The sequence below is a fragment of the Aulonocara sp. 'chitande type north' Nkhata Bay genome, linkage group LG22, assembly GCF_057382095.1.
Source record: "Aulonocara sp. 'chitande type north' Nkhata Bay isolate Kocher_YH1m ecotype deep benthic linkage group LG22, A_spYH_male_GT1.1, whole genome shotgun sequence".
Lineage (NCBI taxonomy): Eukaryota > Metazoa > Chordata > Actinopteri > Cichliformes > Cichlidae > Aulonocara > Aulonocara sp. 'chitande type north' Nkhata Bay.
The window spans coordinates 23,495,898-23,522,603 of NC_141364.1; the positions used below are offsets into that span (position 1 = coordinate 23,495,898).

Here is a 26,706-nt window from a genome sequence, read left to right on the forward strand (position 1 = left end):
AAAGAAGGTTGCTATACTGTAAGGCATAGGTCATTAATAAACAACTGCAGAAATTCTAATTAAAAGTCACTTTGTTGTTGTTGTTTTTTACGTGGAATGCGAAGATTTCTCTTTTAACCCCGGAGAACCAATGGGGTCAGAGCCGACCCCATTGGTTTTCTAGGGAAACCATGGGGTAAAATTTGACCCCATGGGTTCTCCAGGGTTAAAAATCATGCAGACGTCAAAGCCCGGTGAAGGTGTGGATTGTAAAACATGCAGGTTATTCATGTTACAGACAAAGGAACTACATATTTTGAAGGCAAAGAGGGAGTTGCCTTTTGTCCAGTCTCCCTTGCCTCACCTTACCTCCACCTCTGTTGGGGTTAAAAGGGTTTTTCCTTCCCACAGTCGCCACATGCTTTTTTGGGGGAGGGTGTGGAGGGATGATGTGATTGTTGTAGGGCATGGCCTGGAGGCCTTATGTTTGACAGCTTTCATGTTTGATAGCTATTCACAGCTTTTTCCTGCAAAAAGAAGGCCTTCATCATAGCCAATAATACTACACCAAAGGAAAGAAGTATTAGATAAACAAATAAATTACAGAGATTTGATGGTTTTTCCTGTTTTTGTTTGTTTGTTTTTGTAAAAGAATTCTCTCAGTTGACACAAATCATCAATTTTACAATTGCAGGACAGTCTCCACAGTGAGCTAACAGAATTTTGTTTTATATAATTTTACACATTTATTTCTTACAATTGAAGCCCAGAGCAGCATTTCTTTCAAATGTAGAAAACCGTTATTTTTGACATTACACCTCCTTTTATGTATTAAAGTACCTCAAACTTCTTTATACTTATAGAAAGGGGAGCTACACTGCTCTGGCCTACTTAAGATCATGTATGTGCCTCACAATAAAGCGCTTTGAGGTGACAGTTGTTGTGATTTGGCGCTGTGTAAATAAAGCTTAACTGAACTAAAATAAAATGATAACATACAACACGTAGACCCCAATGTTTAACTCTCACCTTGACTCTTCATTCGGTGTTTGAGGCGTATGTGTACGTCAACCTGGAGTATGTCAACCCCGCCCCGATTTTATCCTCGATTGCGATTGGCTGAGATGGACGTCAGTCACTCCTTCCCCCCCTCAGCGGCCCCTCCTCACCCGCGACACTCTGGCAGTAAAACGAGGCTGCTGGCTGCTTGCTACTACCGGGAGAAGATGCACTAGCTTTCCCCACGGAAACGTAAGCATGTCTTTTTGAATTATTATTATTATTTTCGCTTTCTCTCGAGTGAATTTATTCGTGTGTTTTTTTTCTATAGTTGTTTAGCTTCCGCTGGCATTAAGCGCTGGGCAGCGTTCTCGTGGCGGCTGTCGGTGAGTGTTTCGGTGCTCACGTTAAAAGTATCGCTTTCGATAGAATTATTAATGGGCACCTCCAGACATCAGGTTCTTAATAGACGTGTAAGGATCGACTTATAGCGGGTATTTTTATAGGGGCGGGGGGTGTTTCGAGCGCATGGGATATCTTGGTAATTTTTGTTTACCCTGACAACTTTGTGTTGCTGTGCTGGCAGCAGGAGCCGAGCATTGCCTTTTGGTGCACTTAGACGGGACACCTGTGGTTCCCACTTCCCATGGAGTCCTGTCCTCATGAATGCATGCTTCGTGTAACCAATCAGCACTGGCTGCTTCTCTGACATCAGTGTCATCAAAATATGTATTTATTCATTTACTTTATTCAGCTTGATTATATCCGATATTTACATTGTAGTGAAGCTGAGATTTAATCCATGGTTTAATAAAATCTTTTATTTATTTGATAACTTTAATTGAACCAACACTGGATATTACACATACTTTTCAAAAAAACAAAAAACAACACCCCCCCAAACCCGACATAAACCTCTTTTTCATATTAAAAACAACCTGGCCAAATAACCTGGCAATTATTTAATAATGAAAATAATTGTTGTTTACTCACCATAATTCATGACCCTCTTTCGTTTTTACTGTAGAACAACTAGACCATGCACCATCTAGCCCAGACAAGATGATTTTAAGCACGAGTGACGATGGCTGAGCCATTCACAGTTTGGCTGTGGGTACACAGTGCCAGAGCAACATTCAAGCTAATGTAAACACAACCACAGCCCTGAAGGTTTTTGTTAACATGTCTAACATCAGGTTTGTTCTGATGTTTTTTTTTACGTTGATCTGTTTTTTCACATGAATTTTGTGCTTGCTGAATATTCAATGGTAGCACGATGAAGAGCTGAAATACTGAAATTGATAAAAATGGTTGATTCAGTTTTTTTTAAATAATACTTTATGCTTTATATTGTAAGTTAAAGACCCTACAACATTAGAAACAAACCCCAACAATCAGACAACCCCCTATGAGCAAGCACTTGGTGACAGCGTTGGAAAAACTCCCCTTTAACAGGAATAATCTTCCAGCAGAACCAGGTTTAGGGAGGGACAGCCTGCTGTGATGGGTTGGGGGTGAGAGGAAGAGGGAACTACATATTTTGATTGTTGTTGTAACATAATAGATTAATGGTAATGGTACATGTAATTTTATCTTGCTGATAAAATAAAAAAATATCTGTCAACAAGGCTAATATATCAGCCAGTACCGATATGTGATCATTGGTTATTGTTATTTTAAGCATCGATATTGACCCACATTTAGAGAGTATATGAACAGAAAAACCTCTAAATGATTTACTTTCAGTGGCTGTTTGGCAAAACTGCTGGGCAGATGACTTATTTGAAAAGTTCATAATTTATCAGATTCATGAATGTTTTCAAACCAGTTTATTAGCACAAATGCCAGCTTTTCTAACTTAAGGTTAGTTGGGCAAAACACAGCATTTAAAAATGGCACCCTGTTCGTTGGGGAATTTGGGATGTTTCTGGCATTTAGAGATCTAATCTGTTAATCTCAGAAATAGCCGGCTGGTTAATGCATAAAAATAGTAATTCCTCAGGCCCTAGGCAGAGTATTAGCAGCAAGAGAGTGTCCATAAATGCGGCAATCTGTTTTCAAACCCATTTGTTGGCATGCGTCTGCCTTGGTGAAGTGCCCTTGTGCAAGATATTAATTTCCCACTACAAGTGATTCTGTTCCAGTCTGCTCTCCTGGCACAGGATCTCAGGCCAGAGGATTATTGCTCTAAGGGAGTCGGTTTTAAGTCTGTCAATCAGCTGATTCCTGTCCAGCTAAAATGTTAGGTTTTTTTGTCCCTGCTGCAACATTTTGGGTGCAAACATCTAGCCAGGCCTACGTGACTCGCTGAGTTATCTCTGTGTCACTTTCTCCTTTCTGTAACACCCACTTTAAAGCTGGTAAATACAGAAGACTCTTGTTAGACTAACACACCAAGTGGTTGGTCTGAGAATAGCCCACCTGTGGTTATATGAAGTTAAAGGATCTTATGTCTTACTTCCATGCCAGCCAGCTGGTCAGCACAGAGACTAGTGTGAAATCTTTTTCTGCTTTTAACACCACATGTTCTATAAATAGTTTGGTGTTTTATGTTCCTCAGATTTTTCATAAAGAATCAACAAACTTTATTCTTGGCTTTGCCTCTTTTTTTTTTTTTGTATCCATAGCAACCAGTGATTGAAGCAGCAACACAAAGTGTCTCTTGTCTCAGCAGGAAGCAGACAGAGAGACATCTTTTGTGATGTAGCCTTTATAAATACACTGGTCAGGAATCTAAGTGCATGCTGTTTAGCTGCACATGAGAAATAATCAGTGACTGCTGAGTGACATATTGGGGCTGCTATGTGTATCTTTGATCACTCGCTCATACCCACATGTGTTTTTTGTTTTTTCTCTAACGGCACAAAGAAAATGGGCACTGTATTTCTTTCAGTGCTATCAGTCATGCACACTTGATGTCAAAGGTCAGATAAACTGTGCTGCTGCCACCATCTGATCACACCGTGTGCTGTCACACATGGGTTTATTTTTGTCACAGAATTTGGGGTATTGATGTCTGAAATGGCTAGATGAAACCTGCAAAAAGTGAAAATCTTTCTGTTTGGTAATAACAGGATCATGCACTGCTTCAACCCAGTGATTCTGACCAGTAATTCGTCATTGCTTTGTGAGTCAGTCAGGTAAAAATGGAGAGCAGATATGAAAATGATGTGGACTGTTGGGTTTTTTGCAGTCCTGTTGTTGCAAGAATTTGTGGTTGAAAGCAGATGGATTGGCTGGTAAGTCATGGTCTGTGTGTTTGCCATGCCAGAACTGGAAACTCCAGCCTTACAATTTCTCAGGCTTCAGCCTGAAACCAGTGAGCAATCACTGTGTTGCCTGTAGTCATGTTCAAATTAAAAGAGAGGACATTCCTGTGGTCTTCATATTATGGCTGTAAAAGCATACTTGGAATTCTTCAGGAATACTTTGAATGAACACAAGCGTTGTAATCTTGTGGGCATCTGGTGAGTCTTGAATGGGAAAAGCATAGGCTGCATATCAAAGATGAACGTAGCTTTCGGGTCTGAAAAATCAAGCCGATGGAGATGTCTTAAACTTGGATTTTATTTAATGTCCATTAGGAGGCGATTCTTCTGGTTTCAGAAAGAAGTATTATTCTGTAAAAGACTATATGACCCTCAGCTCTCCTGAGCCATGCACTGGAAAGTTCAACATACCCACAGGATCTTCCCATTATCTGAATTCAATTACCAGGTCATGGTCATTTGCTAAATTCAAAGTGTACTGGCAGCAGAGTTGCCAAGGAAAGGAATTTGAAAGTATGCAATGGGGAAAAATATGAACACATTAAACACACAATACAAATTGAAAGCAACACAGCGGTATGTGAGAGGAAGAGTGCTGCAGTGTTACAAAATGTTTGCGGTTTAAAAAAATATTTTTTAGCCTATTTGAAGTCAAGAAAGACAGAATAAATGATAACTCTTTAAGTTGTAATCAGGCCTTTAAACTGTGATCTTTGTAAGCACGTTCTTACTCAGTTTATGGTCTCAGTCATTAGTTTCAGGTTGTATTGAATGCACCATTCACCTTCTGTAATGTCTGTCCCCCATTAGAGTATAAAAAGGATGATAAGTCCTCTCCCTCAGTGCCCTCTGCAGGTTTCATAATAAGACTTCACTAATCAGTGGGTAACTTGACCTTGACTGCATCTATCTTTTAGGTAAAGTCTGTGAAAATGGCTACAAGAAGAATAATCCGCTCTTGTATTTACACGTCTGACTTTTGTCTGTTGAATCTGTGTGTGTGTGTGCTCAACTAAAAGCTGCTTTAAAGTCCAGTCTTGAAGTTTAGGGGATAAACTGTTGTCATTCTGGGCCTTGTAGGTACTTTTTACTGAAGTGCAGTGTGCAGAAAATCCACAATATGACAAACGAAGAACATATCAGAGTTATATTCATTTATTGTTGTTAGCCCAAGCAGCTCTTGCGCTGCTCAGTGTCTAGAGTCTAAACACATTTTCCATTTGCGTTTGTTTCATCTCTTCACAAAATGACAAATTCTTACCCACAGGGAAAAAAAAGAGTCACTTTTACATCTCCTTTAAACCTTTTATTCCCCCATTAAGCCCTTGTGACTCAGCAGCGTTGGCCCTTACCATGAGAATGACCTGTTTCCATCTTGTGAGATCACTTACAAGGTGTTGGGCCATTAATGATTGACTCACATTACATAAGACTGAAGGTAAAACCCCAGCACTTCTAGTCTTACAGTGCAGAGGCCTTGGTGAGATACAGTCCTACGGTAATCAGTCAGCTGAGCTAAGTAGAGCACCCGGTGGGGTGTTCAGGGACTCGTCTCATAGAAGCCAGAAAGGCCTCCGTAGCTGATAAACTAATGCACAGCAATTGCTGTGGTTTTGCTCTGAGAAATGTGAGTTTCTGCTGACATATATGAAAGGAAAACAAAATGACAGGAATGGGAGGGAGGCAATGTTAACCATGTTTGTTCAAGTGGTACTTGATAATTCTTCATTCATAATCGCCACATATTTTGCATGTAGCTTTTCAGTGAGCCTCAGATGTTGTAAACTTACTGTTGAGGCCCTGAGCTCCTACATTATATGTAAATGCAATGTTGTATGATTGCATTAATCTTTTGTTGTTTACACTACATACAGGTGTATTTACATCGCTGTGGTATGCTGTTGAGCTGTGCAGTAAATTCATAACATATTTCTGTGAAGCTTCTAATGCAGCTCAAGATGCCAGACATGTTGCAGCCTGAAAATTGCAAACAGAACAGCTTGATGAGCTAAACTGAGCTCCCTGAGTTTATAATCTGAGGGCTGCTCAGATATGTTGTCTGACCCTTTAGCCTGTGCAGTAGCTGTGAAGTAAGTGGGCCGTCCATGTGCTTCATTCTGCTTTTAGCCGTGTGTTTACTGTCGCTAGCCTTGTGTTTTGGTGTGCCGGGGGTATCGAAGCGCGGTGCGGTGCGCATTCTTTCCTGTTGATGACTCATGTCCTGAGCATGGGACTGACTGCAAGCAAGGGGAACCACAGACTACACACACGCTCATAAACCACCAGAGCTTTCTCAGTTTGCAGCTAGCAGCAAATCCAAACAATTACACCCATTTGCATACATTCGGTCACACGCAAACCTCAGAGGCATTCCCTTTCCTCTCACATGCACAGTGTACTTCCACAGAAAGAGAGGGCTGTGCAAAAAGGGAGTGCCATTAACGCACAGATACAAGCACAGCAAGGTTGGAGCATGCCATTTGAGGTGAGGAGACGAATGAATGTTGCATCACATGGAGCGTTGGTGTGTACATTTAAGGCATCAGGAAAAACTCCTTAAACCTGTCATGCAAAACTAGGTCTCCTTTTTATTTATTTTGTTTTACAATTACTAGATTGGAGACATAGTGGCTGTGAAAAATATTCAGTCACCAGTCCAAATCCTTGAATTCAGGTCTTCCAATCATGTCCTTTCCCACGGGTGTATAAAATCAAGCACCGAGGCACGCAGACTGCTTCTACAAATATTTGTGAAAGAGCGGGTCGCTCTCAGGAGCTCATTCCAGCGTGGTACCGTGATAGGATGCCACTTGCGAAATTTCCTCACTACTAAATATTCCACAGCCAACTTTTAGTGCAAGGTCCAGAAAGATATGGATGAGCGAGTTTCTTGTGGAAGAACTTGCCTGGCCTGGACTTGATTGACCTCGACCTGATAGAACACCTTTGGAATGAAACTGCGAGCCAGGCCTTCTCGTCCAACATCATAAATGCGCTTCTGGAAGAATACTCTGAAATACCCATAAACGCTCCAACACCTTGGAAAGCCTTCCCAGAAGAGCTGAAGCTGTTATAGCTGCAAAGGATGAGCTGACATAATATTAAACCCTGTAGATTAAGAATGGGATGTCACTGAAGTTCACAAGCGAGTGAAGGCAGATGAGGGAGTAGCTTTGTGTCATTGACACATTTATTTATACTCTTACCTTCCCTTGAAGCCAACTTCACATGGAAACATTGGAAACATTGTCAGGCTTCTGTGCTCAGAGCTACTGCTGTGTGCCACAAATGAGTTTATTAAGGATATCCACTCTCAGTGACATCATACAGAACCAAGAGAAAAACCTCCTAAAATTTAGGGTTTAGAGCAGTTTAAACAAATGTTTGGCTGAAACTGATGTCATACACTATACAGGATACTTAGACCTGTTGGCCAACAGTGTTTGGGGGTACTGTAATCACATTACATTTTCAGTAACGCAGTAATGTAACACATTAATTACATTACAGTTACAATTATGCTATTACTTGTGTCAGTTCTTCAGTTGTCCAGGCGGATAGAAAAAAAAAAACATCAATCAAACAATCTTGTTTTTCTTCCTGTGCACTTGTGCTACAAGCAGCTGATTTCAGTTTGTATGCGGGAGGAGGAAAACAGTGGAGCGGTACTGTGGTAAAGCTGTTGAGGAGTGGAGACGTGAACATTACTTTTATTTTTACTGCACAAAAGGACGAGAGGCTGATGGTAAAGTGGAAACTGCGTCCATGACAAAAACGACTGCATTGTACTGCTAACACTGCTTCAGCTTTTATCTTTGTGCTGTTGACTTTTGTTCAAAACTAAAAGAGAGCTCATATGTGTGTCCACCTTAGGATAGGTTAGAGTTTGTGTTGGCGTGTGAGACTGTAGCCTATAGGCTTATATTGTTTACAGGTGCTGGTGTGTTTCAGGGCATTTTTACAGACTAATAAGAAAATAATTCCTCTGTGATGAGCAATTAGATAATGTGCTGTAGGGCTGCACGATATTAGGAAAACCTGCGATGCGCGATAACTGTGATCAATATCGCGATAACGATATGACTTGCGATAAAATAACAAAAAAAACAAAAAAAACAAATACATAATTTCCGTTTTACTGCAACAGTTTTATTTAAAGAAAGCTGCTGTATTAGCAATGTAACAACAAAGTGCACTTTAACATAACTTAAATTATACTGAAAATTATCTCAATGCAGTTGTTCATTCAGTTGTTCACTCACCAAGTAGTTATGATGCAAGTCGAAACTGGAGAGGAAACTTTACTGTAGTGCTTGCGTAGTCTTCAGTTTGGCTCAGTTCAAACATGACGGTCTTGCGGCATGTTTCGTACATTTGTGGAATGGCGACATGGGAAAAGTAGTTTTATGAGGGGGTGTGGTATCTCTGGTCCACCATCTGTATCAGACTGGTGAAGCCCTCTCTGCTAACTGTATTTATAGGCATCATGTCTTTGTCAAAAAATGTGTAATGGCCTCTGTTATTTCTTTGTACTGCTTCGACGTTTTCTCATAAGGAGTTCCACTTGAAAAACTCGGATACAGAGTCGGCTGTTGGACTGCTGTGCTCTTTGGCTTAACATTAGCAACATTAGCTAGCCCCGTCTTTCTGGAACTCTTCAAACAGTTCTCTGTGGTTGTATTGAAGATGATGGTGGAGATTAGTCATGTTTCCTCTGGTGGTTGCCACGAGTGTTCGGCAAGTTTTGCAGAGTACCTGTGTTTGGAGAACGTCGTCTTTATCAAATCCAAAGTACCTCCAAATAAGCGAGGTACTATTTATTTATTTATTTATTTATTTTAAATTCATAGTCAGTAGCGTTCTCGTCATGTGTCTTGCTCTCAGCCATTACAACTCTGACTTGTTGCTGCAGCGTTGTTCGCTCCCAACCTGCGTAGGAGGCGGGCCTCTAATCCATTTGATTGGTTAATGCCGTGAAGGGCTCTATTTGACTGGTCAAATGTGTAAAGGGGTTTCTTTGATTGGTAAATTCTTTAAAGCATGTGTGTAAACGTTTCAAGGTATCCAATTATCGCAGTTTACGCCGTCTTTTGCGATGGGCCCATCGCACAGGCTGATATCGCGATGACAATAAATTTTCGATTTATTGTGCAGGCCTAATGTACTGCATTACTTTTAAGACGTAATGTGTGACTTTTAAGAGGAGAACATGGAAAGCGATGTACCTCTGTTCTCATGATTATCTGCTCATTTTACACACTTCTTGAACAGTGGGCTTTGGTTATAACACTTGTGTTCTACTTTGACTCATTTATACAGGGAGTGCAGAATTATTAGGCAAATGAGTATTTTGTCCACATCATCCTCTTCATGCATGTTGTCTTACTCCAAGCTGTATAGGCTCGAAAGCCTAATAACTATGCAAAATAACTGCCCATGAACTGAGAAAAGTCAAGCGTGCAGCTGCCAAGATGCCACTTGTCACCAGTTTGGCCATATTTCAGAGTTGCAACATCACTGGAGTGCCCAAAAGCACAAGGTGTGCAATACTCAGAGACATGGCCAAGGTAAGAAAGGTTGAAAGACGACCACCACTGAACAAGACACACAAGCTGAAACGTCAAGACTGGGCCAAGAAATATCTCAAGACTGGTTTTTCTAAGGTTTTATGGACTGATGAAATGAGAGTGAGTCTTGATGGGCCAGATGGATGGGCCCGTGGCTGGATTGGTAAAGGGCAGAGAGCTCCAGTCCGACTCAGACGCCAGCAAGGTGGAGGTGGAGTACTGGTTTGGGCTGGTATCATCAAAGATGAGCTTGTGGGGCCTTTTCGGGTTGAGGATGAAGTCAAGCTCAACTCCCAGTCCTACTGCCGGTTTCTGGAAGACACCTTCTTCAAGCAGTGGTACAGGAAGAAGTCTGCATCCTTCAAGAAAAACATGATTTTCATGCAGGACAATGCTCCATCACACGCGTCCAAGTACTCCACAGCGTGGCTGGCAAGAAAGGGTATAAAAGAAGAAAAACTAATGACATGGCCTCCTTGTTCACCTGATCTGAACCCCATTGAGAACCTGTGGTCCATCATCAAATGTGAGATTTACAAGGAGGGAAAACAGTACACCTCTCTGAACAGTGTCTGGGAGGCTGTGGTTGCTGCTGCACGCAATGTTGATGGTGAACAGATCAAAACACTGACAGAATCCATGGATGGCAGGCTTTTGAGTGTCCTTGCAAAGAAAGGTGGCTATATTGGTCGCTGATTTGTTTTTGTTTTGTTTTTGAATGTCAGAAATGTATATTTGTGAATGTGGAGATGTTATATTGGTTTCACTGGTAAAAATAAATAATTGAAATGGGTATATATTTGTTTTTTGTTAAGTTGCCTAATAATTATGCACAGTAATAGTCACCTGCACACACAGATATCCCCCTAAAATAGCTAAAACTAAAAACAAACTACAAACTACTTCCAAAAACATTCAGCTTTGATATTAATGAGTTTTTTGGGTTCATTGAGAACATGGTTGTTGTTCAATAATAAAATTATTCCTCAAAAATACAACTTGCCTAATAATTCTGCACTCCCTGTATTTGACTTTGTATGTGTAAAGCTCATTGCGTCTGATTCCATGTGAATTCATTTATATTGAGCTCATGGAAATGACTGTATTTGGATATTTATGGCTAGCTTCCTTTAAACACATCTACTTTGGACTTTAGGAATTTCAGAGGCAGACAGACGCACAGTGAGTCAGTGATTCTTCTGTTTTTATCTCGTCCTGATTATGTATGCTGCGTGCTGCTGTTGTGTTTAAAATAAACCTGTGTTGCTCTCACATGTTGTTTTTTTTAAACCTACCTTCTCCGTTCTCTGCAGTGCTGGATGTTGCAGTGGCCTTCAAAGGTCAGCGTGATGCTCCTGGCTGCTCGTCTGTGATCTCTGTTGCCACGGTTTCCAGAGATACAAGACAGCGGTAGGTGGAGGATTAGTCGAGGCGCAAAAAGATGACATCAACATCACCCACTCACAGTGACAGCAGCGGCTCCTCTAAACATGACGGCAGCCAGGTGTGTGTAACATCTGTATGTGTTACTATTGTGTGATGTTTAATTTGTTAAATTCTAATAACATCACGCACTGTGGTGCCCATCAGGCTATAAAACGTGAGAAATTATTAATGTGTTTCTGTGTGTCCATTGTCTCACTGTCAAACAGTTGAAAGTGATTCACTTATTCATGGTTGTTCACTGTGACCAAATTTTAATTGTTCCTACAAATGCGTGCCACATTCGTCAGGCGGAACAATAACTGCAGCCATAGTGTTTCTGCTGTGATAGTGAAATGTATACACACAACACAGTCATTCACTGTCTGTCTCATGCTTCGTTGCCCTGTTGTCCTGCAGGATAACTGGGAGATTGTGGAAGGGCTCAGGGGGGTTCCTGCCAGCATGCAGGAGCCTGAGAAGCAGGGAGGCTTCCTGCTCAAGAGAAGGAAGTGGCCCATGAAGGGCTGGCATAAGGTGAGGGCCTCTGCTGGCTTCTTAACGCATCAGACTGCAGCACTGCTTGTTGTTACAGGAGACTCTTAAACCCTTCTGCTACTGCTGTTGATCCTTTATTTAAGAGTCTTAGACTAAAAATGTTAGTTGTAGTGCAGCATTTTATGTAATCTTTCTATGATGCATACTAGTATGATGCTAGTGCTAGTATCCTGATTTGTTGTCTGTACCTCAGGCTGTTTCCACATTTCCTCCTCCTCCACTTTTTTAGCTCTCTGTATTTCCTCCTTTCCATTCTTTTGACTCCCAGCTGATTACACTGTAAACCTGACTCATCCCCCTCCCCTTCTGATCTCAGTGAGTGTAATCATACTTGGAAACTTTTTCCTTGCGACATGATGGAACAGCCCCTTTAACAGAGCATAGTTTACCTGATAAAGAGGCCTTGAGCTCTGTCAGCGCACTCTTTTATTTAGCTTTCTCATTTGTAAAATGCAGCGTTCCCATAAACTGCTTATGTCAATATATGATGATTATCTTTAATCATTTGGGTCACTTATCTCACTTCAGTAATAAAATTTAAATGTCAGGTTCAAGAGAATTGAAAGGGACTGTTGTGCAAATCTCCACAGTCTGCATTGTGTTTAATGGTTTATATACGCAGTAATTAATAGACCATGGCACGTCTGTAAATAAATACAAATTCATTTATCTTCTTCCAACATAGAGATACTTTTTGTTGGAGAAAGGCATCATGAGATATGCAAAGCGGGAAAGCGATGTAAGTATTGTTTTATGACTCCATCTGTCTCTCTTCTGTATATACAAACTTATGCACAAGTTAAATGCCAAGTGAAAAGTGTTTTATTTATTTATTTATTGCACAGATTAGTAAGGGGAAACTACATGGCTGCATAGACGTTGGTCTCTCTGTAATGTCAATCAAGAAAAAAGCCATGTGCATTGATCTGGATACGGAAGACAACATCTACCACCTAAAGGTAACTCTTGAGACATTTAGTTACATTCCCCGTTATTTTTCTTACTGCTGTTTGAGATGTATCCTCACTAGCAAGGGCCTCAACCTCGGCAGGTCTTCTCTTTGATTTCCTTTGTGTGTTTCATAGAAAGACACCTGCAGGAGCTTTGGTTCTTCAAGTTTGCCTCAAGCTAATTTGACTTTGTGGCTTCCAGGTGAAGTCGCCGGAGCTGTTTGAGGAGTGGGTGTCAAAGCTGCGTCATCACCGTCTGTTTCGGCAGAATGAAATAAGCATGTATCCCCACGAGAAGCATCTCTTCCACCCCCATGCGACATCCTCTCCCTCTCTTAATGAATCGCTTAGGAAAGTAAGTTGCCCCAGTCCTCTTGTGTAAGGAAAAAAAAACATCCTTGGGGATGTGTTGTGCAAATTGTGTATCATCCTTTGTCATTCATCTGAAATAGAGGGCGACTCTTACCAAGCAGGCGTCAATCCACCAGTCTAAGATAAACTCCTGGCTCCACTCCTCAGACGACATGGACAAGTGCTGTAAAGGTCGGTTTGTTTGTTTCTGTCTTCTTTCTTATTTCTTACCTATCACAGCATGTCTTGGTGCAGTTAATCTTTTATTTCTGTGCCTACAACTTTGATCTAATAATACCTTCTCTTTTTTTTTTCTTTTTCAGACTTGGAGGACTGTGAGTCGTATCTGCTGGAACTGAACCTGCTGCTGAAGAGCATGGAGGTCCTGCACCGCACATACTCAGCTCCAGTCATCAGTGGACTACAAGTGAGCACAGGCACTCGGATTAAGCTGCCATTAGTGGTTCTTTATAATAATCAATGTGTTTCCCATATAATTAAAGTCAATAATACAAAAGCAACTTAGTTACCATGCTGGTGGGGAACATAGACAGGAAGTGGTGGGTCTAAGTTGTTAGTAGCCACTGAAGTTTCACAGTAAAAGTTGGTGTTTGCCTACAGGTGGATAAATAACATATTAAAAAATGCTTCTTTTTATTGCTAAATGTATTTACAAGTTTATGTTTGGGAAATGTAGTTAAAGCTGTTTGCTGTAGTGTCCACCTGCTTTTCAAAGAGATTAGTAAGACAAACTGTTATGTTAATAATACAGGCTTTCCACCAGAAATGTTAGAGCTGGTAGTTGGCAAGGGTGTGGAGGAGGATACAGTAAATTCATTGCATTGTCTTTTAAAAAAAACAAAAAACTGCGGAGGGTCACATTAGGCAAGATGGGATGCTGGGATGGGAAAACACTGGTGGAAACCCTGATCTTGGAATTCTTCTAATGTTGTTACAACCTCAAAATATGTCTGTGGTGCCACAGGCAGCTACTTATGAGATCCCCAAAAAGGAGAAGAGGCCGAGGAGGTGGCGGTCCAAAAACAATGGCAAAGACACAAAAGCCACGCTACAGGTTCACGCCCTGCTTCTTATTTTTTTCCTCTGCTGCTTATGCTTTGATATAGTTCAGTCATTAAATGGTGGGAAAGAAGGGAATGTAATGTCTCACTTTTGTCTGTATTTGACTGCCAGGTTCCAAGCTGTATCTCCTCCCAGCCCCAGTCCCAGTCCTATCGCCTTCATGCCTCCAATCCAAATCTCTCCACCGCTGAGTCAAACACCCAAGAAGTCTGTCCTGAATCCCCAGAATCACCTGCAGATGCTTCACATCTGCAAAAGGACTTCTGCCAACTAGCCAACAGCAGTGAGTCCTTTCCTGGTTTACTGTAGATTTAAAAATATGCTTTTTTTGTGTGTTCACTGCCATACGACAAAATTGTTTCCATGACAACTCAGTATTTGCTGTGTCCCTGCTTATTTTCCCGTCTCTGACATTTGCCTTTCTCCAGTCCACGTCAAACTGAAGTCAGCATTTAGTTCCCTGGTGGCAGAGAGAGACAGGCTGAGACACACTATTGACCTGCAGCCCACCCAGCCTGCGCATGTTGTCGGTCTAAAGACCGCCTATGCCTCAGTGAGTGACACCGGGTCAAATTCTATGGTCCTGTGGAATTACACCACAAATACTCACAATACCTGACAAGTGGTCTGATTATACTCACCTGGTGTCTTTTTATCCAATTCAGGATTCTGTAGATGCCCCACAGTCCTTGGTGCACCAGGTCTCCAGTGAGAGCAAAGGATCAGAGTCCTTAACGGAGTTCTTTGACGCTCAGGAGTACCTCCTGTCCTCTTCCTCTTCTGAGAACGAGGTCAGACATCATCTGCAAGATCAACTGCATCTCCATGTTCAAAACGCAATAAATGATCAGCTGATTCATTCCAACGTTGTTCCCACACAAAAAGTTTGGCATGTCCAAAATATTAGTTAGTTAGTTTTTGTTGAATATTTAGCCACGTTTAACATAATCGGACACCATTATAACCATTTATATATGACAGAGAAATCGTAGGTCTGCTTTTGTTCCATAACACACACATTATGGAAATGACTTGAAAAACACACACAGATTAAACAGTTTCTGTGTAGAGATTTAAAAAATAATTATAGTGTAAAACTAAAAACACACGCAAAAAAAATCAGCAACACTGTTTTTGTTACATGGTTGGTTTTTCTAAAACTTAAAGTCAGGGTAGAGGGAGGTGTAGAAGTGTAGATTTCTCTCAACCAGTTGAATGAATACTCAAAGACAATTCTGCAAATGGGATTTAAAAAAATGACTGCCTAACTGAGCTTTACTAACATGTCACTCCTAAAATGTTCTCCTCTATCCTGATGATGCAGAGGCTTTCTAGATCTGTGTGCTTTTGTCCTTTGATTCAGTATCCTGCTGGCTCACTGACCTTTCATCATTGATTTCCTATCTCAAGGTGTCTGACGATGACTCGTATATAAGTGATGTCAGTGACAGTGTTTCCGTGGATACCTACAGCAACGCTGGGGGGAGTGAGAGGCACAACTCCGGTAAGTAATAAGGCAACAAGCTGTGCATCTGTGAGAAGTCATTGTGACACCCACTGTGTATGAAAAGCTGAATCCTAATCTGAAATTTGTAGTTCAAATCATCGTCATAATGTAGTGAGGAGGAGAGGAGAGAGGTACAACAGTGAGTGTCTACAGCCATCTGTACAACACGGTGGAGGCCCTGTCGTGGTTTAGGGACTAATTTTGGGCCCAGAAGTGCTGGCGATGTAATAACATCTGCAAAAATTATACTGTGTAAATAAGGAAAGGACCTCTAGGGACATTTTCCGTGACGTAACAGCATCAAATAAATTATTGATGCCTAGTAACAGTAAGATTTCATACTGATATTTTATTGATATGGATACTGACATTTGTTATGCTTTGAAAATGTGACCTATGTTGCATTCGTGTGGACAATTTTCAGTACATCCTTAACCAGTTTGGAGCTAATACAATCACTAAGTATCAGTGAAATAAATCTTTGGCTCCAAAAATGTGTTGAAAATCGGCACAGACTCCCAGACATGTTTACAAACTCAGTGCAGCGTTGTTTAATGCAGTGTGTGACCGGCATGAAAGCTGTGGTTTTTAATCTTTTCACAAACAGAAGGAACGACATTCCTGCAATCAAATCATTCAGTCCCAAATGCAGTTTTCCATTTTTATTAGTTTCCCCATTTGCACCAAACTCAGCCTTGTAGGTCGTCTTCTTGGTGTCCTCCACAAGTTCGTGTATACACTTGGAATCTGCATACATAATCATATTAACATATAAACAAAACAAAAAAACACTCCTCCCATGCAAACATCAGTGTTCACTTATGTCTTTTAAAGCCATGCATATTAATCTGTCTCTTACGACATCGTATTTCTTCTGTAGTGAGCAGCGTGGTGACGCTGGCTCGTCGACGCTCCACTCTGCCCTCTCCCTGTCCCGCCAACAGCGTGAGCCTGTGGAACATCCTGAGAAACAACATAGGCAAGGACTTGTCCAAGGTGGCCATGCCCGTGCACCTCAATGAGCCACTCAACACTCTGCAGAAGTTGTGTGAGGAGCTGGAGTACAGCGAACTCCTGGACACTGCTAATCAGACTCAAGACCCCTACCAGCGCATGGTGAGTGGGAAATATTTTACATGTGGACTACAAACCGGCACATGCAAAACATTCAAATTAGCATGTTCTAATTTTCCTGAGACACTTTTGAAAGTCATATTCACAGAGTTATTTTTACAAGAGTTTGAGGTTCAGATCCTCTGACAGGCATATTAATAACACACCTAGCAGACATAAGCTCTGTGCTCTTCCTCAGGAAGCTAATGTGATGTTTGTTTTGTATAATGTGTACTTTTTCTGGAGCCGTCAATAAATATTTAATTACAAGGAAGTCACTCACATAAAACATAAAACGATACAAACTGTGGTGTATTACCTTTAACACAAATTCATATTTAAAATAGGGTCATGTATGAATGCACACACACACAGATTTTGCCTCTGTTAGTTTCTTCTCCGACAAATTCCTATACACAGTTTTATCTTCATAGTCTGGGATGTGAATTTTTTGCAGAAACCAATTACAGGCTCATTCCATGGAAGATAGTGAGTGCTTCCTGCCTGAGCCCACCCTGCTCACAGCTTTTTGTTTTTTTTCTTTTGTAGTGAAACAATGAATTTGAATTTGACCTTCATACTATGAAAATTATTGGACTTTCAGGCCCTCAAGTATGTAAAGGTCGGCTGAAATTTGACAACTTCTGCTTTATCTTGTTTCATTAAAACTGCAACCAAATCAGGTCTTGTATCAGAGTGCAATGTAAAAAGGAGAGCAGCTACCCATCCCATACAGGGATATGACCCATGCAAAAACTCACCTTTGAAGTTGGTTGTAGGTACAAAGATGTTCTGACGGGAAACAAAAATATTATTTTACTTCTTAGTGTGGGTTTGAAATTGATTGAGCTCCAGTGTATGAGGGGGCTCAAGCTTTCCCCGTGGCTGACTCTGAGGGTGTTTTTGACATATTTATTTTTTGAATAGAATGACAGAGTGGGAACATCTTACTGTTCTTGTTTGGAACCAAGTGTCATTCACTGAGCCATCCCTTTCTTCCTTCCTTGTGCAGGTGTATGTTGCTACATTTGCAATATCTTCATATGCATCCACCTACTACCGAGCAGGAAGCAAACCCTTTAACCCCGTCCTGGGAGAGACGTACGAGTGCGACAGGCCTGATAAGGGCTTCAGGTTTATAGCTGAGCAGGTAGAAGTCACAAAGTTTACACATTCTCTTCAGACTGCACACAGCTGCTTTGTCATCTCTAAGTTAATGCAACTGTCAAATTATTTGTGACAACTTCATTAGATTCTGTTTACAAAAAGTGGAGGGGAACATATGAATGCCACTTTCTTTATGACTCTTTTCACAAAACTAGCCTAGTAGTAGCAACAAATGTAGGGCAGTGAAATGGTGCCCTGCGGTGATCTGATGCTTTATTGGTTGTATAGCTAGCAAAGAATTAACTTTCAACTTACAGACCCAACCTTTTCATAAAGGACCTCATTATTGTTTTCTTTTTCTCCCCACTTTCCAGGTGAGTCATCACCCGCCTGTGTCAGCATGTCATGCTGATTCAAAGAACTTCACCTTTTGGCAAGGTGAGCCCCGCAGGGATTATTTGGAATAAACACCCCACATCCACCCTCTTGTCTGCCTGGGCTTCTTGCAGATTACACCAGAGCTCCCACACCTTGTTCCTGTGTGTTTGCTGCATGCTGTAGATTTTACATGTAGCAGAAACTAGTGTCTTAGCCGATCTAAATAACCTCATTTGACCATCATCTTGTACCTTCCTATCATGTGATAATTAACTGCTTAGCATCATTGCTCTCTATAAAATGACTCTATTGATTATACTAATATAGCTTGTGGAAGCTCTGATGCATTCTGGCGCGTTGTTAAAAAATAACTGAGCAGCCTTGGGTAGTCAGAGAAGCTACAGATTGTTCCCTTAATGCTCTATTGTTCTCTCCAGATGTTCGATGGAAAAATAAATTCTGGGGAAAATCCATGGAAATCGTTCCCATGGGAACCACCCGTGTCACGCTACCTGCGTAGGTTCTTTACTTTTTTCTATTTTGTTGTGGATGTGTAATGAGTGCAAGCTAAATGGTGCATTGTGTGTATATGTGTGTGTTTTCTGCAGGTTTGGGGACCATTATGAATGGAACAAGGTGACATCCTGCATCCATAACATCCTGAGTGGCCAGCGTTGGATCGAACACTACGGCGAGATGGCGATCAAAAACATCAACAGCAATGTCTGCCAGTGCAAAATTACATTTGTTAAGGTTAGTACACAAAGATGCTGTGTGTAAGCCACCAATATTAGAGTAAACTTTCCCCCCCTTACTGTTTGTAATATTATTTTGCTAAATACATGTGATTCTCTGTCATGCTGTTGTTATTAGTAATTTTAACATGTTATTTTTTTTTTTTATAAGCTCCCTTATCATCTGAGCAGGCTCGTAAAAATGATCCACGCTTGTTATAAAATTACTGCTCATTCAAATGTCCATTTCTTGCACATAAAGCCATAATAGCAGTAGTAAGCCAAATTCCTTCAACGCTAGAAGCTTAAACAGCACCATCTACTGGACAAAAAAGAAGCTGACCTGTAAAAAAAAATAAATGTCAGAAAAAGTAACAATGCTGCAGTTTCTTTTAAATTTAAGAGGATTCATTTAGGATTTAGTGCATAGTTTGTATGATACAAATAATGTCTGCTTTTGTATGGTGTAATGTATATGTATCGTGTCCTTCTTTTTAAAATGAAATATAAATATTTCCTTTTTAGGCAAGAACATGGAGCTCTACAGTGAATGAGATAGAGGGTGTGGTTACAGATTCAGATGGAAAAGTGGTGCACTCCATATTTGGAAAATGGAACGAAGCAGTGTTTCAAGGGAAGCCACCGTCTGCCACGTGTATCTGGAGAGCAAGTAAGTGAGGAGTCGCTGGAAGTGTCGGTCACACTGTCTTGCACCGCTTCAGTCAAAGCGCACAACTGACCTGAACATGATATTAGAGCTGCTTGTTTTTATGTCTGTCTGTGTTTAGATCCAATGCCAGTGGACCAAGAACAGTACTACGGCTTCACCCAGTTTGCGGTGGAGTTAAATGAGCTGGACCTTGCTTTAAGACCTCTGCTGCCCCCATCGGACACGCGCTTCAGGCCGGACCAGAGGTTGCCACTCTTTGTCTCTCATTCCTGTGTACACACTGTAACATTGAGAATCTCAGTTTGTTTTCTTAGTCCTGATTACAATAAACAACAAAAACAGATGGTCTTATACAATAGATAAATTCAAAGCTGTAAAATCTGACCATTTGGTTCCATGAGCTTCTGGGCCAAGTCTGGCTTTGCCCATGTGGTGTGAAGCAGCACAAGGCAGAGGTATGAACATAACCATAGCAACAGCTATACTAGTCTAGATCCAGAAAGATGAAGAGTATTGTGTATGTCCTTGCTTGTAGAGAGAGATTGTCCTTTAAACATAGACTGTATATAGAACATGAAATCATCCATTAATTACCGAGGCGTCGTCTTCAGGTCTCACGTTGACTATTTTGGCTGTCAACAACTTGGTGTTTTGAAACTGGATGTGATGCACTATATTGCCAAAAGTATTCACTCACCCATCACCAAGCACAGTACAAATCATCAGATAGAGTAACTGGACTCTAGGGCAGTGGAGACGTGATCTCTGCATTGATGAATCATACTTCTGTCTCTGACAGTCTGATGGATGAGTCTAGGTCTGGTGGTTGCCTGGAGAAACTGACTGCATTGTGTCAAGTTTGGTGGAGGGGGGCTTATGGTATGGGGGTTGTTTTTCGGGCATTGAGCTCAGCCCCTCATTTCCAGTCAAAGGAACTCTTAATGCTTCAGCATACCGAGATATTCTGGACAATTTCATGCTGCCAACTTTGTGGGAACAGTTTGTTTATGACCCCTTCCTGTTCCAACATGACTGCACACCAGTGCACAAACCAAGTTCATAAAGACGGTGATGAGCGAGTTTGGTGTGGAAGAACTTGACTGGACGGTACAGTCCTGACCTCAACTCGATAGAACACCTGTAGGATGAATTAGAGCAGAGACCGTGAGCCCGGCCTTCCAACGTCTGGGCTCACAAATGCGCTTTTGTAAGAATTCCCATAAACACTCCTAAACCTTGTAGAAAGCCTTCCCAGAAGAGTTGAACCTGTTATAGTTGCAAAGGTGGGCTAGCATTAAATTAAACCCTGCGGATTAAGAAGTTCATATGTTCATACATCGGTGTGTGTGGTTTTGGATCTGAGAGTTAACTCAGATGAGTTCAATATGTCAGGATCACCTCAGCTGGCCTCCACTGTTTGATAAATATATCTTGTTGAATTCTCAGAGACTATGTTATTTATTCTTGACCTAGCTGTGGCTGTAATACGTTGGTGGGTCAAGTTTGAGCCACTTAAAAGTGATACACAATTTCTTTAAAGGAATTATTCCTCTCTTCCTTCACTGCCCTCTGGTATTTTTGTGTGCCTTTAATATCTCATACCAACATATTGTAGGTATGGTTACCAGCATGTGGCTGACATTTTCCCCAACATTTGTTTGCTTGTGTTAAGCTAATTTTTGCCACGATTACTAGTGTCTGGAGTTGGCTATCGTGTGTACTCCTGCACATATTTCTTCCTGCCTATCCTCTGGTGTCTATTTATTTCAGCTTCCCATCTTGTTTTTATCTGGACTGTATTGTTCAAATTTAACTGAGAACGTACATTAAGTTTTGCATATTTAGTATTGTATACAATAGGTTTTGAAGAAGTTTGTGTTAAGGAGTTTCTGTTTACTTTATCCTCCTTTTTCACTCTTACCATAATCAACAAAAACAACAACATATTGTATTCTCTAAGATTGGAAACCAGAGATCTTGAGTATAAACACATTAGCAGATTGTTCACAGACAAATGAGTCCGAGAAACGTTTTCTTCTATATAGATTTGCCCCCTGCTGGCCATTACAAAGAATGCACATTGCCTTTTAAAAATGCATTTGCTTTACTTTTCAGACCAGGAAGTTGTGTTCATCTTTTATGTACAGTCTAATATTTTAAATGTATAGTAAGTTTTTTTTTTTTAATTACTTGTTCAAAAGATATATTCCTACTGTCCTAGAATAGTTGAATAACTCTATAAGTATAATAGCTCTATAAGAAGGGACATGTTTCAGTGAGTCAACATAAATACATAAATCTTTGTTCTTTCATTTGAATTTGAGTAACTAGAAAATGTTTTATTAACATGAATCCAGCAGGTTTACAAAGTTGTGTAACAGCTATCCAGTGATTAACTACCAACGTTATGTTATTAAGTGACATCATTCAGAAGTTAATATTGTTACAGCGGCATCAAGTCACTTCCGAAACTGCACGAAAGCTGGAGTTTTTCTTTTTTGTGGAGGTTGGGAATGGCACTGACAGACAGCAGGAACAAATCTGCACTGATCCCCACCCTGACTGTGTTTCTGTATATTTATTCCAGGCTGCTGGAAGAGGGGAATGTAGATGGAGCTGAGGAGCAGAAGCAGAGAATAGAGCAGCTCCAGAGGGAGAGGAGGAAAGTGCTGCAGGACAACAACATGACACACCAGCCACGCTTTTTCAAGTATGCTCTTTTCCTTGTCTGTAAGGTCTTTGTGTGCAGTGTTTGTGTGTGTTTGTTTGTTTGTTTGTTTGTTTGTTTGTTTTTTTTCCCAACATAATCCTGGGCTTGTTGTAACTCAAAGTACAGATGAGGGTAAAATTATTAGCTCCTGTATGAAATTTAAAGTTTTTATCATAATGTTCCTTTTAGCAGAGCAAATGAGTTTCAACATGCATTTCTAAATGCACTAGTTTTCTGTTTGCACCCAATAAAATAATTATTTCAGGAAAAAACAAAAAATACAAGGGTCAAAATGATCAATCCCCTGAAAAACTGAACGTTTTATTAAGCTATAGCACAAACAAAGCTTAGAGCATTTCAGAGTTAACCTAATTTTGATTTTGACTTTATCTTTCAGCCTACACACAGAATAAAAACTTCAGTAAGGGTTTGAGCGGTCACTTGAGAAAGCATCAGGTCAAAAACAAAAGAAATCAGTTTAGACTTTAAAGAATTGTTGCTGCTCACAAAGCAAAGTAATCACAGTGTTTCCAAGTGTCAAGAACTGTAGTGAGAAGTATCAAGAAATTCAAATGGAGCCACAAAGTACAGAACTAACCTGGCAGAGGTAGAAAGCAAAAGACTCAAACTAGTGAGAGATCTAAAGAGCCTGGAACTGCCAAGACACTAATGAATGATTTAATCAAGTTGGGAATTGTAGTCTCAAGGAAGACAATCGCTAGAATCCTGCCAAATCCTGGCCAAAGAAACTGTTTATATTTGGAGAACATAGGGAGAGGTGTACAGCCCAAAGAACGGTGTCCCCACAGTGAAACACGTTGGTGTGAATATTATACTGCGGGGACGCTTCTGGAACAGAGAATCTCATCAAGGTGGAAGGAATCATGAAGAAGATAATGTGAAGATAATGAAAGAAAACCTCAGCGGCACAATTATGTCTGAGTCATCACTTTGTCTTCCAACACAACAATGACCCAAAACATGGGTTGCTCCCGGGGAAGACGTACCTCCAGAAGACCAAAGTGAATGTCATTAACAGACCTGCACGATGCCCTGGAAATCTGTGGGGTGATTTGAGACCAAGGTCTGTGCCAGAAGACCATCAAATCTGGAGGCGCTTAAAGGTTTGCCAAAGGAAAAATGGGCTGATGATGCTCAGGAGACGTGAGTGAAACTAGCTGAAAACTACAAGAAATTACTGCAGGCTGTTATCCAGCAAAAGGATACACTGTTACTATAACTGACTAAAAAATGTTTTTTGTGTGCAAAGTAACGTAATGTAAGCATCCAAATAAAACCAGGATGTTTGGAGAAATGCTTTATAATATTTGGGAAATGTTCACAGGGGAGCTCATTTTTCTATCTTCATCTGTAGTTCCTATTTGTAATTTTGTGGTGCGTCGGTCAGTATCTGTCAGTCATACTAATTCATGATCATTTGTGTTTTGCTGACAGGAAGTCTAAGGATGACACTTGGGTGAGCAACAACACGTACTGGGAGATGCGCAGAGATCCCGGATTCAGCAAAATGGACTTCCCTGTGCTGTGGTGAACTTTGGATTTAACCAAACGTCTGCAGTCGACTTATTATTAAGAGGGAAGTATGAAACTGAACTGAGGGCAGACTCAAAGTGTCCTGACCTGCCTGTGTAATGTTCCATGTCAGTGTAACCTGGATCCACACTTCCTGCTTCCTCTTTTAGAACTGAGCACAACCTATAGAACTTTTATTGGTGTGTTTTGGTTTTTTGTATTCTTTTTTTTCCAATGGTTCTTCCTAGGCTTTCACTCCTGTAACTGTAATTTACATGTAAGCGTAGACTAAAGGTGCATATCTGTATGTTTCACTGTATCTCTGCTTTTACCAAAGTGCCTTTTCATTGCAGTGCTGCATTCAAGGAGCTGCTGTAGCAGTTTTGCACTTTTATTCAGACTAAAAATGTTTTAATGATGTCAGTATGATTCTTAGCTGGAGAGAAAATGATGGTCAGGGGCTGATGGGAACTTGTGCAGATGTTTTTTGTTTTTTTTATCTTGCTCATGTGCTCCATCGAGTTAACATCGTGACTCGAAGAATTTCTTATTATTCCAGCTGATGCCCGATTAGAGATTCTTGTGATAAACAGGAGTCCGTATGCTGCCTTGTTATAATCAATCCTGTCATGGGATCCTGTGCACAATTTTTTATTGAGGAAATGGCAATGACACTCCATGTTGAAAGAAGATTAACTCTACAAGGGATGGACAAGTAATGGTGTCTCACTGGTTCTTGTTTGCCTCACTGCCAGTCTCTTCAAATGGTCATCAAAAAAATGCCCCCTCATTGAAATAAACTTGGCACATAAAGTAAAGAAGCGTGTGTTTGGTTGATTATTTCTTTGTTGCAACAAATGCTTCTTGGCAATAAATCTTACACAGTGGGAGAGTCTGTTTATTTCCACTTAAATTTGTAAGGAAAATGCATGAGCAGCAGAGTTGAGTACGTGAATTACACCCCTGAAAGGCTTCTCTACCAATGCCAAAGTTTTTAGCTTAGCTTTTTCTGCTTTTTACTCTTATTTTGTGTCATTTATTTGATTTGATAAATAAAGTCTGAAGAAACAAGACATGCTGACAATTTAATATTTATATATTTGATAAACAGGGGGCTTATTAGCATGCGGAAGAATCGTACACAGCCACAACAGCCTACGACCTCCTCCTGCTGGTCAGCAGCTTGGTCACACACTGCATTGGGCTTGAGGCAGGCCATGCCATCCTCTCTATCCCCACATTCTGGAGGGGAAGTAGTCTCTGATAAACCCCGCTCTGTATTGGTAGGGTTTTCATCTTCAAGGAAAAAGTTCAGTCCCAGAATGTGAAAGTATTAGATTACCACTGGTTGCAGAATCTCATGTCAATATGTCTCTGCATTTTGATTGCCTCCAATGATGACCAGCTTGTTTTTCACGTGAAGGAGATCCCCCCCCCCCCCACACACACACACACACAGCAAAAGCTGGTATCTCATCGATGCAGCAATCAACATAGCGTTCCCTGCATCTTCTCTACGCTTTGACCCTTTGATCCAACTGCTGTATGAATGTTGCTGACTCCACCTGGGGTGGTCAACCTCAAAACAAGATTCAATAGCAGAATAAGCTGCCTGACGTTGGCAGAGAAGTTTTTCATGGGCACAACCCACAAGTGCATTTTCCTCACAGATGTGGCTCCATTTAGAGGAAATAAACAGGCTTTCCAAAAGTATTACATTTATTAAAATAAAAGATAAACATAAAGTTACTTCGTTTTTGTACTAAGTATAATTATGTGTGATTTAGCAGTCAGCAGATAAAGCAGACAATAAGGTTCAGTTATGTCCTTTGATAAAATAATTTGACATGCTCGGAAGTACTGCACTCCCATTTTTTTTTATTCCAGCTGAGGGGACTGATAAGGAATGGGAAGGACAGCTACAGGCAGAAGATGGAGAAGCAGCTTCAGCAAAACAACGTTGGTGAAGTCTGGAGAGGCCTCAGAACCATCTCGGGCCACAAACATCAGAACTCTCTGCCTGGGAGGGATGTGAGGTGGGCAAATGAACTGAATCATTTCTTCAACAGATTTGATTCATCCATGAGGCAGTCTTCAACATCAGCTGCAGACTCACCCACCCCCACTGCTGCTGTTCCACCTCAGACACCTCAGACACTTCACACCTTTACTCACCCTGCTCACTCCTCCCCACCCCCAATAACAGCAGCCAATACACACTCCACACAAGGCTCCAGCCTGTATCTCTCAACCACCCAGGTTAGGAGGGAACTGAGGAGGATTAAAGCCAAGAAGGCAGCGGGCCCAGATGGCATCAGCTCAAGGGTCGTCAGGTCCTGCGCGGACCAACTGTGTGGGGTGATGGAGCACCTCTTCAACCTGAGCCTGAGGCTGGGGAGAGTCCCACAGCTCTGGAAAACCTCCTGTGTTGTACCAGTGCCAAAGACTTCACACCCCAAGGACCTCAACAGCTACAGGCCGGTGGCTCTGACATCCCACCTGATGAAGACCCTGGAGCGGCTGGTCCTGGCTCAGCTTCAGCACCTGCTGAGCTCATCACTGGACCCACTTCAGTTTGCCTACCAGCCTGGCATTGGAGGGGATGATGCCGTCAATTACCACCTACACCGTTCCCTCACTTACCTGGAGACCGCTGGGAGCACTATGAGAATCATGTTCTTTGATTTCTCCAGTGCCTTCAACACCATTCTTCCCTCGGTCCTGAAGGACAAGCTGGAGAACTCAGGAGTGGACCATCACTTCCCTACCTGGATTT

General features: G+C 41.2%; 1 protein-coding gene across 1 annotated transcript; it reads left to right on the top strand.

The window, feature by feature from the left end:
• Positions 1 to 1,120: 1,120 nt before the first annotated feature.
• Positions 1,121 to 24,769, top strand: LOC147304243 (oxysterol-binding protein-related protein 3-like). The gene is made up of 22 exons (XM_086280433.1): positions 1,121 to 1,230; positions 11,128 to 11,318; positions 11,657 to 11,773; positions 12,480 to 12,533; positions 12,640 to 12,753; positions 12,947 to 13,099; positions 13,197 to 13,287; positions 13,419 to 13,522; positions 14,081 to 14,170; positions 14,290 to 14,461; positions 14,607 to 14,731; positions 14,844 to 14,969; positions 15,589 to 15,682; positions 16,566 to 16,801; positions 17,811 to 17,948; positions 18,280 to 18,343; positions 18,721 to 18,799; positions 18,892 to 19,036; positions 19,543 to 19,687; positions 19,806 to 19,932; positions 22,275 to 22,397; positions 23,853 to 24,769. The coding sequence occupies exons 2-22, from the start codon at positions 11,256 to 11,258 to the stop codon at positions 23,947 to 23,949; spliced, it is 2,457 nt and encodes an 818-aa protein (XP_086136559.1). The 5' UTR covers positions 1,121 to 1,230; positions 11,128 to 11,255; the 3' UTR covers positions 23,950 to 24,769.
• The last annotated feature ends 1,937 nt before the right edge of the window (positions 24,770 to 26,706 follow it).